Genomic DNA, 15,270 nt, shown 5'->3' with positions numbered 1-15,270 from the left:
TTCTGATCTTGGCTCCGCCACTTGTCAGCTGTGTGACTTTGGGTAAGTCACTTCACTTCTCTGGGCTTCAGTTACCTCATCTGTAAAATGGGGATTAAGACTGTGCGCCCCACATGGGACAACCTCATGACCTTGTATCTACCCCAGCGCCTAGAACAGTGCTTGGCACATAGTGAGTGCTTAACAAATACCATCATTATTATTATTATTATTATTAACTAATTCCATAAATATTTTCATTAGTCACCCACCCAAAACCAAGCATTTGCCTTCCTGCAGAAATGCAAAAAAATCCAGCCCTCAGTTTTATGCGTGAAAACAGTTGGAGCTCTGGGTTTGGTCTCAGTGACACGCTCCCTCCATCCTCCCCACAACATTTGGAATTTTCTGAGCTGGTGTTGGGTACTTGAGGAGAGGGTCCTCCTTGGGGTCCAATTTCATTCATTCATTCATTCATCCATCCATCCATTCATTCATTCATTGTTATTTATTGAGCCCTTCCTACGTGCAGAGTACTATACTAAGTGGTTGGGAGAGTATAATACAGGAGAGTTAGCAGTTTCCCTGCCCACAGTGAGCTGACAGTCTAGAGGGGGAGAAAAACAATAATATAAATAAATTCATTCAATTGTATTTATTAAGTGCTTACTGTGTGCAGAGCACTGTTTAGAGCTTGGAAAGTACAATATAGCAATAAAGAGAGACAATCCCTGCCCACACCGGGCTTACATTCTAGAGGGGGGGAGACAGACATCAATACAAAACTTGATAGACATCAAGTAAACAGGCATCAGTATAAATACATAGAAAAATATGGAACGCTAAACAAATTTACGGTTGTAATCCCAGGCTGTAAACTCAGTAGGCACTCAGTGAATAGCACCGATTGATGGACCGGTCACAGGTGGCAGTGATGGCTAGTTAGATTGGCCTGCTGGACCCAGGACACCTGTTCGATTCAAAAGGGCTTGCATATGGAAGCAACTCAGAATAGGTAGTGAGCGGTCCCTGAGAGTGCTCCTCTAATACCAATTTACTCACTGTCCGTTGATCTCATCTATCTTGCCACCGACCTCTCGTCCACAGCCTGTCTCTGGCCAGAACACTTTCCCTCTTCGTATCCAGGCGATGACTCTCCCTGCCTTCAAAGCTTGTTGAAGGCATATCTTCTCCAGGAGGTCTTCCCTGAATAAGCCCTCATTTCCTCTTCTCCCATTCCCTTCTGTATCACCCTCACACTTGGGTTTGCTCCCCTTCACCCCTTCCTCACCCCACAGCACTTATGTCCTGATCTGTAATTTATTTATTTATATTAATGCCTATCTCCCCCTCTAGACTGTAAGCTCACTGTGGGCAGGGAACTTGTCTACCAACTCTGTTTTATATATATATATATATATATATATATTGAATGACATTTATTAAGCGCTTACTATGTGCAAAGCACTGCTCTAAGCTTGCTATAGTGTACTCTCCCAAGGGCTTAGTTCAGGGCTCTGCACATGGTAAGCTCTCAATAAATATGATTGATTGATTGGGAGCTAGTTGAGTTCTCCCGAAGCAACATGGGGGCTGAGACATGTCCCTTCCCCACAATGAGCTTATTCATTCATTCATTCATTCAATCGTATTTATTGAGCGCTTACTGTGTGCAAAGCACTGTACTAAGCACTTGGGAAGTACAAGTTGGCAACATATAGAGACGGTCCCTACCCAAGAGCGGGCTCACAGTCTAGCTTACAGTCTAGAGGGGGAGGCAGACGTTAGTGTAAACAGAGAGGCTAGTATCAGTGCTGGTTTACTTTTGGTAACTGCATAATAAGGCAGCTACCAAGCTACCCAATTTTAGGAGTGACAGAGAACTGCTATCACTCTAATGCCTCCCTCCCTCTGCTTGGTAACCCGAGAAGCTTTAGGGGGTGGGTGGGAGGGATGGATCTGAGGAGGAATGTAGGGGCCAGGGAGAGTTGCTGATAATCTGCTTTATTCTAGTCTGAAAGGATCCTGAAAGACTGATAGAAAAGGGAGTTGGAGTCCCTTGCTTGGCTTTCTGTTTTCTCTATGCAACAGCCACGGACAAGTGACAGCAGCCGTTTCCGAACAGTTCAGACCACGTTCCATCTAGGCCAATCTTAGAGAAGCCCCGTAATGGCTCTGTTTGCTGTTTTTGTTTGGTAAAGTTTGAAAGGTGAAAAAAAAAGAATCTTTCAACCCACCGCTTACAGCGGATCAGCACCAACAGTATTTACGGAGTGCTTGCTAAGAGTAGCGTGTCGTCCTGGGTGCCTGCTGATTGTGGCATTTGCCAAGCAGTTATTATGTAAAGTATTGCACGAAGTGCTGGGGTAGATACTATGTTAGCAGAACAGACCTAGTCCCTGTCCCACATGGAGCTTACAGTCTAAAGGGGAGGGAGAACAGATACTGAAGCCTCATGAGCCCATTGTTGGGTAGGGACCGTCTCTATATGTTGCCAACTTGTACTTCCCAAGCACTTAGTACAGTGCTCTGCACACAGTAAGCGCTCAATAAATATGATTGAATGAATGAATGAATTTTACAGATGAGGAAACTGAGGCTCAGATAACAATAACAATAATAGTAGTCATTAAGCATTTACTATGTAGCAAGCAGTATATTAAGAGCTGCAATAGAAGCAACATAATCAGGTTGGACACAGTCTCTATCCCGCAGGAGACTCACAGTCTAAGTAGGAGGGAAATCAGGGATTTAATCCCCATTTTAAAGATGAGGAAACCGAGGCCCAGAGCAATTAAGTGACTGCAGCCTGGCATAGTGGAAAGAGCGTGGGGTTGGGAGTCAGAGGACATGGGTTCTAATCCCAGCTCTGCCGCTTTTCTACTGCGTGACCTTGGACAAGCCACTTAACTTCTCTGTGCCTCAGTTACCTCATCTGTAAAATGGGATTAAGACTAAGCCCCACGTGGGACAACCTGATTAGCTAGTATCTACCCCAGTGCTTAGAACAGTGCTTGGCACATAGTAAGCGCTAATCAAATACCATTATAACGATGATGATGATAGATATAATTGGACAAATGTACAACAGTTGGATTATAAGGTACAATACCCATTCCAAATGGATAAATCATTTAACAAACACAGAGATAAATGTAAGCGGGCTGAGCTGGACATTGGGTTGGAGTGAAAAGGAAGGTGGGAGTTTGGGGCTGGAGTTAGTCAGGAAATGATTTTAGTGTGCTAAGCTTATCCTTTCCCACCTCTTTGGAAACATCATTAGCGCGAAGGCTGAAAGTGAAATGGCTCTCCAGAGGCTTCGGTTTTCCAGACATAACCCGGTCACAGAGGCTGACAGAATGCCCAAACCAGGACTGGATTGTTCCCTTCCGCTTCCTCCACATCATTTGGATAAGAGAGTTAGATTGTTGGGGGACAAAAAGCACCTGCCCCCAAAATTGGCTTGGAGCAGTTTAAAACTAGCATGTAAAGGGTCTGCATCATTAGATCAACTGATGGTATTTATTTGATGCTTTCTTGGTGCAGAGCACTGTATTAACTGCTTTGGAGAAGACAATACAGTTAGTAGACATGAAACCCTGCCCTCAAGGAGTTTATAGTCCAACAGATTATGGGGAGAATGGTTTTCTGTAGTTCAACTGAGGTTTATCAAACTGGTGTGAAGGTATGGTTGTGCTTCTGTGTGCACATAGGCATGTGTGTGATTTTAACAGGAAAATAAGGCAAGGCAAGACCATAAGTACCTGAGGACCTGAGATAAGGGTTGTCTGTCTTCTGTTTGTATCCTGGAAAACCACGACATTCCTGGTCGAATGGCTAAGTCTGTAAAGCAGCACCCGGACAGGCAGTGAAAAGCAACACAATTCAGGTCTGGTCACTGTTCTTCCCCCAATTTGCCCCCTTGGTGGCCAAAATTTTGTCTGAAATTCTCAAAAACCTCTGGATTGGCAAGGAGGCAGTTGCGGAGGAGGGGCTGCCAAGGAGAAAGAGAGGAAGAAAAACAGGAGGAATGCTGATGAACTGACTGAGAACAGAGAGTTTCAGCAGTGGGAAGATGCCCCAGGGAGGGTCTGGGCTACTTCTTCCCCAGCATTTTTTTTTTTAAATCAACAATTACGAGCATCATAATAATTGCAGTATTAGTTAAGCGCTTACTACGTGCCAAGCACTTGCTAAGCACTGGGGTGGATACAAGATCATCAGTTCGGAAACAGTCCCTATCCCACATGGGGTTTGCAGTCTAAGAGGGAATGAGACCAAGTGTCTTATCCCCATTTTACAGAGGAGGAAATTGAGGCATGGAGAATGACTTGGCCAAGGTCTCATAGCAAACGAGTGGCAACGGGAGCCAGGTATAGAACCTGGGATTCCAGACTCTGAATCCTGGGCTCTTTTTATAATCAATTGTTCAGTCTTATTTATTCTGATGACTTGATTTTTAAATATTTTTGTATCTGCTCCTGCCTTAAGGGAGTAAGCTTCTAGTAGGCAGGCAACACCGCTCACATATCTATTAACAATAATTATTATTAGTGGTATTTGTAAAGTATTTACTACATACCAAGCACTGCAAGGCATGTTGGTTAGAGCCCGAGCCTGGGAGTCAGAAGACCATGGGTTCTAATCCCAACTCTGCCACTTGTCTGCTGTGTGACCCTGGGCAAGTCATTTCACTTCTCTGGGCCTCAGTTCCCTCATCTGTAAAATGGGGATTGAGACTGTGAACCCCATGTGGGACAGGGACTGTGTTCAACCCGATTCGCTTGTATCCCCCCAGCGCTTAGTACAGTGGTTAGCACATAGTAAGCATTTAATAAATACCACAATTATTATTATTATTAGTAGTAGTAGATACAGGATAATTAGGTGGGATCAAGTGCATGCTCCATCACGGGGCTTGTATTCTAAGTAGGAGGGAGAACAGACTTTGAATCTCCATTGTACAGGGGAGGAAACTGAGGCATAGAGACTTACCCAAGGTTACACAGCAGGCAAGTGGCAGAGCTGGGAATTAGACTTGTGCTGTTTCTACTAGGCTGTGCTGCTTCTCAGGCCTGTTCCCCTAACTCCCTTCCAAGGAGCGGCAAGGAACTTCTTTGGGAAAAGAGGTTTCAAGTTCAAGTTTCCCTCCTCCCTACCATTCCCCCTTCCCAGTCCCTCCTCTATTCACGGAGGCAGCGAACATGTCTTAGAAATATAAAAACAAGCCCCAGGCCCGACGGCCCTCTCCCTCCTAACACTGGAACTTTGCCGATTTCACCCAAGGCAGACTCTCCAGTGTGGTGGAGTCAATAAAAACAGCAGCTGTGTTTTTATCTCTGTAGGGAGCAAACCCTGGAATTCGGCTGCTAAAATCAACAGGCAGGGGAGCTATGAGCCCGCCCTATTTATTTTAACGCTGGGCAGGCCATCCTGGCAGGGCCCTAGGATGTTCCGGGGCCGATAACGGGAAGCTTGGAGGTCACCTCTCTCCTGGTTGGTTTTTTTTTTCCTCATTTTCATTTCCCTTCCGGCACCCCCCATCTACTGCTGAGTGGGGAGAGGGAAACAGTGAAATGTGAAGTTGGTTTGCCAGCTCTGGGTTTCCTGTCTCGAGCAGAATATGATGGGCATTCGCCCAGGTACAATCTCCTTCTGAATCCCCTAGAGTGACTTGCATGCATCCATGCAAATAGAGAAGCAGCATGGCATAGTGGATAGAGCTTGGTCCTGGGAGTCAGAAGTTGCGGGTTCTAATCCCAGCTCCACCACTTGTTGGCTGTGTGACCTTGGGCAAGTCACATTACTTCTCTGAGCCTGAGTTTCCTCATTTGTAAAAAGGGGATTGAGATTGTGAGCCCCTTGTGGGACAGGGACTGTGTCCAACCCAACTTGTTTGTACCCACTCCAGGGCTTCAGTACAGTGCCCGGCACATAGTAAGTGCTTAACAGATACCATAATTATTAGTGCAGGCCTGTGGGTTCAGAGCCTTCTCTGGGCCTCAGTTCCCTTTCCTGCCTGCTGTGTGGCCTTGGGTTAGTCACTTCACTTATCTGTGCCTCTGTTCCCTCATCTATAAAATGGGGATTAAAACTGAGCCGTATGTGGGGCAACCTGATGTGTATCTACCCCAGCACTTAGAACAGTGGTTGGCACATAGTGAACATTTAACAAATGCCATCACTTTGGGGGTGTGGCTCTGAACGTCTCTGAGCGTTTTGGGGGCATAGCTCTGTTGTGTCTGGACGTGGCTGGGGGCTTGGCTGGAGGGCATTCCCGTGTCTCCCTGCAGACGCTCCTGCAACGGTTTCTTTCCTGCGCCCCGTTGGAAGTTCCTTCCCGTTTTTTCCGGGGCTTTTTCCCTGCTCCCTTCCCTCTCCCATTCTTCCTTCGGCCGGGCCTCCGGGAGACCCCAGGAGACCCCCAGCCCCGATCACCCCAAGGCATCTGCCTGTTCCCCTGGGGGCGGGGAGCAGGGTCAGCCTGGGTTGTTTTAGCATTGATTCCTCCTCTTCCACCTCCTCCTCTTCCTTCCTCTCCTCCCTCCTCCTCCTCCTAAGGTTCTGCGCCTGCCAAAAAATCTGGAGTAGGCAGACTCTCCTTAGGACAGGGATAAGGAAACCCTCTCCGATTTTTTTTTCCCGACAATCCAGGTTAAAACCAAGCGGGAATTGTGGAAAGCCTCTCCCTCATCCCCCCATTTGTAGGTTAGACTCAACAAGTGCATAGTACAGTGCTCTGTACATCAAGTGCTTAAGAAATAACATTATTTGATTGCTTGAAGGTCAGGAGACCCGTAAGGAGGCTGCTTCAGTTATCCAGCTGGGGAGAGATTCAAATTAGCATCTATCTGCCCCTCTAGACTCTGAGTTCGTTGTGGGCAGGGAATGTGTTTGATGCTTATATTGTACTCTCCCAAGCGCTTAGTACAGTGCTTTGCACACAGTAAGCACTCAATAAATGCAGTTAATAATAATTCTGTTGTACTCTTCCAGGTGCTTAGTACAGTCATATTTACTGAGCACTTACCGTGTGCAGAGCACTGTATTAAGTGCTTGGGAGAGTACATTATAACAATAAACAGATGCATTGCCTGCCCACAATGAGCTTATAGTCTAGAAAGGGGGGAAACAGAATTAAACAAATAATCATAGATATGTACGTAAAGTGCTCTGGGCATGAGAGAGGGGATGAATAAAGAGGGGAAGTCAGAGTGACGCAGAATAGAGTGGGAGAAGAGGAAAGGAGGACTTAGGGAAGGCCTCTTGGAGGAGATGGCCCTTCAATAAGACTTTGAAGGGGGGAAGAGTCATTGTCTGTAGGATATGAGGAGGGTCAAGATGACCTCTGGAGGACCCTTCCATCCAAGAGTCTAATCTTCCCTCCATCTAGACTATAAGCTTGTGTGGGTGGGGAATGTGTTTATTGTTGTATTGTACTCTCTCGAGTGCTTAGTACAGTGCTCTGTACACAGTAAACACTCAATAAATATGATTGAATGAATGAATGATCTGAAGAGGCTTTGTCCGAATGCCTTGTTTACTTTAGACTATAAGGGGGCAGGGTGCTCTGGAGAGAGTCAGAGAGCCAGAGAAGGACTTCCTGGCTTTTCCACTTCCCCAGGACTCTCCCGGGGGCGACAGCTTCGGGGGGAAAGGGGGAGGCTGCAGGGGTCCAGCTCTGTCCCACAGCCTCGGGGACAGAGAGGCTGTGGGGATGGGTGACGCCCTGCCCCCAACCCCCGATCCAAGGCAGCCCATTCTGTCCTTGCTGGGCTTCCTCCAAAGGGCTTAGATTATTGTATCCCCTCAAAAAAACTATCTACTAAGTCTGTTGCCTTGCTGGGCATCCCTCAAAGGCTTTAGATTAGTGTGTCCCCCCAAAAAATTATCTACCAAGTCTGTTGTATTCCCCCAAATGCTTAGTACAGCTCTCTGCACACAGTAAATGCCCAATAAATACCACGGATGGATTGGTTAGTACAGTGCTTCACACACATTAAATCCCATCACCTACTAGACTGTAATTTCCTTGAAGACAGAGATCCTGCCTACTGACTCTATTGTCTCTTCCAGTAATTGTGGTAATAATTGTGGTATTTAAAAGCTTACTACATGCCAGACACTGTACTAAGCCATGGGGTAGATACAAGCTAATTAGGTTGGACACAGTCCATGTCCCACTTGGGGCTCACAGTCTTCACCCCCATTTTACAGTTGAAGGAACTAAGGCCCAGAGAAGTGAAGTGACTTGCCCAAGGTCATGATCGATTGAGGGTAGGGTGGGCAAGCACTTGTGTGAACCTGCAGACCCCATTCCCTGGGGTGTTGAAAATGGGGAGAAGAATTTTCCACACGTTTTACAGGGGCGACACTGACTGTTTTGCTCCCCACCCCCGCCAAGCTCATATTTCTCAAGCACTTACTATGTGCGGAGCACTGTACTAAGTGCTTGGGAGAGCACATCAGAATTAGCAGACATGTTCCCTGCCCATAATGAGTTTACAGTCTAGGTAGCCTGGACCTCTCTTCCTTTCACCATGCCTGTGCACTGTTTAGCAGATAATTCAGATTTAGTGGGTTGCCTGCACAAAGGAACAGTAGTCAGTCGCTTAAAAAACAACAAAATGATGGTATTTATTAAACACTATGTTTCAAACATTCTTCTAAACCCTAGGGTAGATATAAGGTAATCCGATCCCAATAATCCGATCCCATATGGGGTTCACCATCTTAAGTAGGAGGGAGAACAGCATGGTCTAGTGGATAGAGATGGGCCCGGGAGTCAGAAGGACCTGGGTTCTAATCCCACTCTGCTACTTTCCTGCTGTGTAACTTTGGGCAAATCAGTTAACTTCTCTGTGCCTTGGTTACCTCATCTGCAACATGGGGTTTAAGACTGTGAGCCCCATGTGGGACATGGACTGTATCCAATTTGATTAGCTTGTATCTACCCCAGCGCTAAGTACAGTGCTTGATACATAGTGGGCCCTTAAAAAATACCATAAAAAACAAAACAAGCCAACTAAAAAAACAGACTTCACATTGACTGGTAAAAGGCTCCAGGGAGTAAATAGTAGAAATGATATTTATTGAATGTCTGTTGCGTGTAATGCCCTGCACTAAGTGCTTGGGAAGTATAAAACCGAGAAATGGCATATTGCCTGTCCATAAAGAGCTCCCATTCTGGTGGGGAAGGCCTTCATAAAAATAGTTGCCAATAGAGTAATGTTATTTACTGAGCGCCTACTGGACCCAATGCACTATACTAACCACTTAGGAAATATAACAAAAGGACAAGAAAGTCCTAACCCCTGCCCACAAAGAACTTACATTTGTGTGTACACAAATACCCTGTCCAGCAGATTGAGCACTTTGCAAAATCTGGGTATTTGGCTGGCAGCCAGATTAAAACAAAGTTTATAGTATGATTTGGGGGTTTTAGAGAAAAAATAAACTATGTCAGCAGCAGTATCAACATTATTGACTGAAAACTGCTGTGTGCAGAGCACAGTAATAACAATAATGATGGTATTTGTTAAGCGCTTAGTGTGTGTCAAGCACTGTAATAAGTGCTGGGGTAGATACAAGATAAACAGGTCCCAAATTCAGGCTCACAGTCTAAGTAAGAGGGAGAATGGGTATTGAATTCCTATTTTTACAGAAGAGGGAACTGAGGCACAGAAAAATTAAGTGAGTTGCCCAAGCTCACACAGCAGGCACTGGCAGGGGCAGGATTAGAACTCACATCCTCTGACTCCCAGGGCTGTGCTCTTTCCATTAGGCCATGCTGCTTCTCAAGTTATTGAGCACTCACTGTGTGCAGAGCACCTTGCTGAGTGCTCACTGGGAATCGAAGTAGTAACTGGATTTATTTAGTATTTACTGTGTGCGGAGCACTGTACTAAGCACTAGGAAGGAGTACATGGGTGGGAATTAGGAATGGACCCTGTACCTCAAGAGGCTCACAGTCTAAAAAAAAAAGGAGAGCACTGAACCGAGTGCCTACTGTGTGCTAAACACTTTGAGCGTTTCTTGTGTGCAGAGCCCAGTACTGAGTCCCTACTGTGAATAGTAGTAGTATTCATTCAATTGTATTTACTGAATACTAGGGACTTATTGGGTACTAGGGACTTTGGTAACAAAAAAATAACACAATCTGATGGAGGAGACAGCAGACAAATTGACTAATATACAACAGCTAAGAATAAGAGAATAACAATAGATATCAATCAGTCAGTAGCATTTATTGAGTACCTATGGTGTGCAGAATGCTTACCTGTGTGCTTGGGAGAGTGCAGGTAATCATACAGTAGACACAATTGCAGTAGTCAATGGATAATAAATCAACATAACTGCAAACAAGGGTGAGGTGGCTGATGGGGGCAGCGTGATTGGGAATAATAATAATGGTACTTGTTAGGCACTATGTGCCAAGCACTGGGATAGAGTTAATCAGGATGGCATATAGTAAGCGTGTAACAAGTACCCTAATTATTAGGTTGTACACAGTCCCTGTCTCACATGGAGCTCACACTCTTAATCCCCATTTTACAGATAAGGTAACTGAGTACCAGAGAAGTGAAGTGACTAGCCCAAGGTCATTCAGCAGACACATAGTGGAGCTGGGATGAGAATCCAGGTCCTTTTGATTCCCAGGCCTTGGCTCAATCCACTCAGTCATGCTGAGATTAATCACAGAAAGACTTCTGGAGGTGGGAGATTTGAGGGGAGGGGTAGAAGGAGGAGAGGAATAATAATAATAATAATAATAATAATAATAATAATAATAATAATAATAATAATAGGAAGTCACTGTATGACTGGATGGAGTTGGAGACAGGGTGGTGCTGGTCTCTGGTCTCTGAATCCAGTCTCTGGTCCCCAGGCTGATTCTGAACTAGGGGCTTCAAGGCACCAAGTTGAGGCGAGAGGGGGGCAGTGTAACCCCAGGGTAGATGGGTTCCCATCTCGCAGATCCTCTGGGGGCAAGACTGCAGAGAAGGAGGGCCCTGAGGAATCCGGGCCCTCCCACACCAAGATGAAATACTTCTTGGGTGCACAGGATTGGCCCATGGAAAAGTTGGGCTACTTGAAGCGTCCCTTTGTCTGGCGAGATAAGAGGGGCTCTTTGGCAGGGAAAAATGGAATTAGAAAGTGGGGGCCTTGAGGGGGGAACAATGGGACAATGCTGGCATTCTCCTCCAGTGGGGTGTTTCCCTGCTTGGCCTGGGGGTGGGGAGAAACAAGGAGAACTTTGTGCATCCAAATTCCACCCTTTAAAGGGAGACCAGAGGCCCAAACAGCAACCTGGGGCCAGCCAGCTCTGGTCTCAAGGCCTGAATTTAGGGAGCAGGTGAGACGCCCCCCGACTCTGCCCCGAGCCCCCCTGGGCACCTGTGGCAAACCCTCCTCCCATCCCCTGCCCCTCCCTGGCTCCTTCCTCACCTTCCTGCTCTTTACCCAGGGACAGCTGCCAGGAGATACCCATGGCCAGTGACGCGCATGTCCCCTCCACCCCCCACCCCCCATTTAGCAGACCTATGATGCCCCCCATTTGTTTTTTAAATGCTATTTGTTAAGCGCTTACTATGTGCCAGGCACAGTACTAAGTGCTAGAGTAGATACAAACTAATCAGATTGAACGCAATCCCTGTCCCACATGGTGCTCACAGTCTTGATCCCCCATTTTGCAGATGAGGTAACTGAGGCACAGAGAAGTGATTTGCCCAAGGTCACTCAGCAGATAGGTGGCGAAGCTAGGATTAGAACCCAGATCCTTCTGGCTCCCAGGCCTGTACTCTATCCACTAGGCCATGCTGCTTCATTCTCACAGGTCCAAGCCAAAGAGACCATCAAGCTTGAGGAGAGAACATCAAGGAGAGTTGGCGAGCCCTTTGGTTCCCATTCCTGTATCCTTAGAGTGGTTAGGTAGGGGTCGGGCTCGGAAAGACAAAAAAACCAGATGACTTCTTGAGATCCTGAGATTCTTAGATTAGCAGAGGAACCCTTCTCCAGCGGATCTCGGAGTGGTCTGTCTCTCCTCCAGAGATGGAGACGCTGGTTGGGCAGGGCTTCCCAACCTCCCTTGGATCTGGAGAGCTCTTGGCTGCCTCTGACAGAGGCAGCAGAGCTGGGTGAGGGTGAAGGATGTCTTGTGGTAGGGCTTGCAATGGAGGGGGAAACTGAGGCCCAGAAATCAATGAGGGGAGAGTCAGGGGTGGGGGGTTGGTCCATATTGGGCAACTGGGGGAGAGTCAAGGATAGAGAGGGGAGAGAGTTGGGGCTGTTGCATGGATTGGGCTAATCCCAGCACTGCTTCTGGCCTGCCATGTGACCTTGGGCAAGTGACTTAACCTCTGATCTGCAAAATGGGATCAAATCCCCCCTCTCCCTCTATCTTAGATCAAGGAGCTTCCCTGTCTAAGAGACTGTGCCCGATATGATTATCCAGCCCCTCTCCCCAGGGTTTAGCAAAGAGTAAGCACTTGGTAAGCATAGTCATTATGTGTGGCTGCATTCAGACCCTGAGAATTTAAGATTCATTCCCCATCACTAAGGTGGTTTGATCTCATTTTGCTGCCCTGGGGTCCTGCAGGATGCTGACCCCTGCCCCTCCCCAACCCCGGGACACGGGGCACCCTACCCCCCCCCCCCCCCACCCAAGCTCTGGCCCCACGAATGGCCCCAGATTGGCCTCAGGCCTGGGACAGTTTGTCCTGTCCCCAGGGGACTTGAGCTCTCTCTCCTCTGGCCCAAAACAAGGAGTCCTTGGCCGCTTCCCTCAGAATTCAGTCAGAAAGCGTGTTGCCAAAATCACTCTCCCCAAATGAACAGTCTCCCTGGCCCCGGGCCGGCTGGACCTTGGTCAGCGGGCTCCAGCCTGCTCCATACTGTCCACCCGGAGCCTGCGGTTAGCTCGCTCATCCACTCCTCGTGGACAAGGGTGGGGGAAAGTGGGTGGCAAGTCCACCCGAGCCTGGGGAGAAATCAGGCTGCGGGCAGATGAAGTTCTCCTGGGAAACGGGGAGGTGCGGCCCCCCGCCGGCCTCTCCCCGGCCTTCTCCCACCTCAGTGCTCTCGTCTGGCCCTTGGACATGGTAGAGGGAGGCAGCTGGAGGTAGGAGAGGCAAAGGGGAACTGAAGAACCTGGGGGTGGGGAGCGGGGGTGGTGTTGGATGGGAAGTTTGAGACAGCAGCCCTCAGGGTAGAGGAGACACTGACTCTGGTGGGAATGGATCCACAAGTGCGCTTTGTGGAAAGAGATTCTCTTTTTTTTTTCTTTTAGTGGGATTTGTTAAGTCCTTACTATGTGCCAGGCACTCTACTGAGCACTGGGGTAGATACAAGCTCATCAAGTTGGACATAGGCTGTGTCCCTCATTGGGCTCACAGTTTTAATCCCCATTTTACATGTGAGGGAACTGAGGCACAGAAAAGTGAAGTGACTCGCCCAAGGTCACATAGCAGATGAGTGGCAGAGCCGGGATTAGAACCCAGGTCCTCTGTCACTCAGACCTGTGCTCTATCCACTACCTGATGCTGCTTCTCACGCTTGCAAAGTTGCCCGCTCTGTCCATGAAATTTCAGTTGGGCACCTTTTCTGGCTGCCAGCTATTCTGGTGAGAGCTGCCCAGAAAACAGTGTTTAAAAGGGATAGGTATGTCCTAATAAGGAATTTGTTAAGCGTTTACAATGGGCCAAGCATTGAGCTAAATGCTGGGGTAGATATAAGATATTCAGGTTGCAATGAGTCCTTTCCCCAGATAGAGCTCCCAGTCTAAGGGGGAGGGAGAAGAGCCATTTCAACCCGATTTTAAAGATGAGGAAACTGAGGAGTGAAGTGACTTGCCCAGGGTCACACAGCAGGCAAGGGGCAGAGCCAGGATTAGAACCCACATCCTCTGACTCCCAGGCCTGGGCTTTTTCTACCTGGTCAGAAAGTGGTGTTTATTAAATGGTAAAGATTCATTCTGTAAATTGGAAATGTATATTTTCTTTCTCAGTCTGAGGCCTTCCCAGACTGAGCCCCTTCCTTCCTCTCCCCCTCGTCCCCCTCTCCATCCCCCCATCTTACCTCCTTCCCTTCCCCACAGCACCTGTATATATGTATATATGTTTGTACATATTTATTACTCTATTTATTTTACCTGTACATATCTATTCTATTTATTTTATTTTGTTAGTATGTTTGGTTTTGTTCTCTGTCTCCCCCTTTTAGACTGTGAGCCCACTGTTGGGTAGGGACTGTCTCTATATGTTGCCAACTTGTACTTCCCAAGCGCTTAGTACAGTGCTCTGCACACAGTAAGCGCTCAATAAATACAATTGATTGATTGATTGGTCCCGCTTCATCCTACTCCAGCAGGATGTGGGCTAGAGTTGTTTTTGCAAGTAGTGGGAGTCATCCACACTATCTCGCCTGGGTCCCTTCCCCAAGCAGCCTGCTGGGTGGGATGGCGGGCGGGCAGAACAGGTGCAACCTGTGGTCCTGGAATAGAGGATTTCAGAGACTCACCCCTTGACTGGAGGGCAAACTGGGGAGGTGACGGCCTCACCTGGAGAAGGAAGGAAGAATTAAGAGCTTCCAAACAGGACCCGCCACCCTCCAACCGGCCTCAGCTGACCACTTTCAGGCAGCAGTCAGTCACTGCCCAGGCCAGAGACGCCATTCTCTGTCACCAGACTGGGCCTTCCATGGGTCTTGGCGCACTTAATGATGGGTTGCCGTCTTTGGAAGAGGTCATGGCTGGGAATGCCCCTCCCCGAGAGTCTGACTCCCAGGGTAAGGCAAGCCGCCCAGCCAAGGAGAAACACCCTTGAAGGGTGACTATTCATTCATTTGATGGTATTCACTGAGTGCTTACCATGTGCAGAGCACTGTAGTAAATGCATGGGAGAGTACAATACAACAACACATTCCCTGCCCACAACGAGCTCATAGTCTAGAGATTGCAGAGTTGCCAAGTCCAGAGTCCCCTGTCCTTCTCTTGGGGGCCGCCGTGAAGCCAGGAGAGTGGTGGGGTCCTTGCTAAGCGGACACTGAGCCTCTGGGTTTGGGATGGGATGGGGGTGAGGTCTTGGGTGCGAGGGACCAACTCCAGCTTTTCGACTCACCCTGACCTCCTGACCTTTTGCCTCTTGTCTTGGTAGAGTCTGGACCAGTTTGAGCCTGGCGAGACAGAGCTGAGGAGACCCTCTGCCTCTCCACTGGTGGAGAATGGCCACCAGCCCAACTCCGGTGAGCAGCGGGACAGAAGGGGGTTGGGGAAGGACACTGGTCGATTAGGCG

General features: G+C 47.9%; 1 protein-coding gene across 1 annotated transcript in view; it reads left to right on the top strand.

Moving 5' to 3' along the window:
• The window catches only part of SMTNL2 (smoothelin like 2), a 39,569-nt gene that overhangs the window by 4,438 nt on the left and 19,861 nt on the right, over nt 1-15,270 (top strand). Inside the window, exon 2 of the mRNA XM_038759888.1 lies at nt 15,132-15,219. Coding sequence (XP_038615816.1) covers nt 15,132-15,219 — 88 coding nt within the window. The remainder of the gene's footprint in view (nt 1-15,131; nt 15,220-15,270) is intronic.

Source organism: Tachyglossus aculeatus, chromosome 17, assembly GCF_015852505.1.
Source record: "Tachyglossus aculeatus isolate mTacAcu1 chromosome 17, mTacAcu1.pri, whole genome shotgun sequence".
NCBI classification, from domain to species: domain Eukaryota; kingdom Metazoa; phylum Chordata; class Mammalia; order Monotremata; family Tachyglossidae; genus Tachyglossus; species Tachyglossus aculeatus.
The sequence above is the reverse complement of the archived record's forward strand: the minus strand, read 5'-3'. Positions and strand labels throughout refer to the sequence as shown.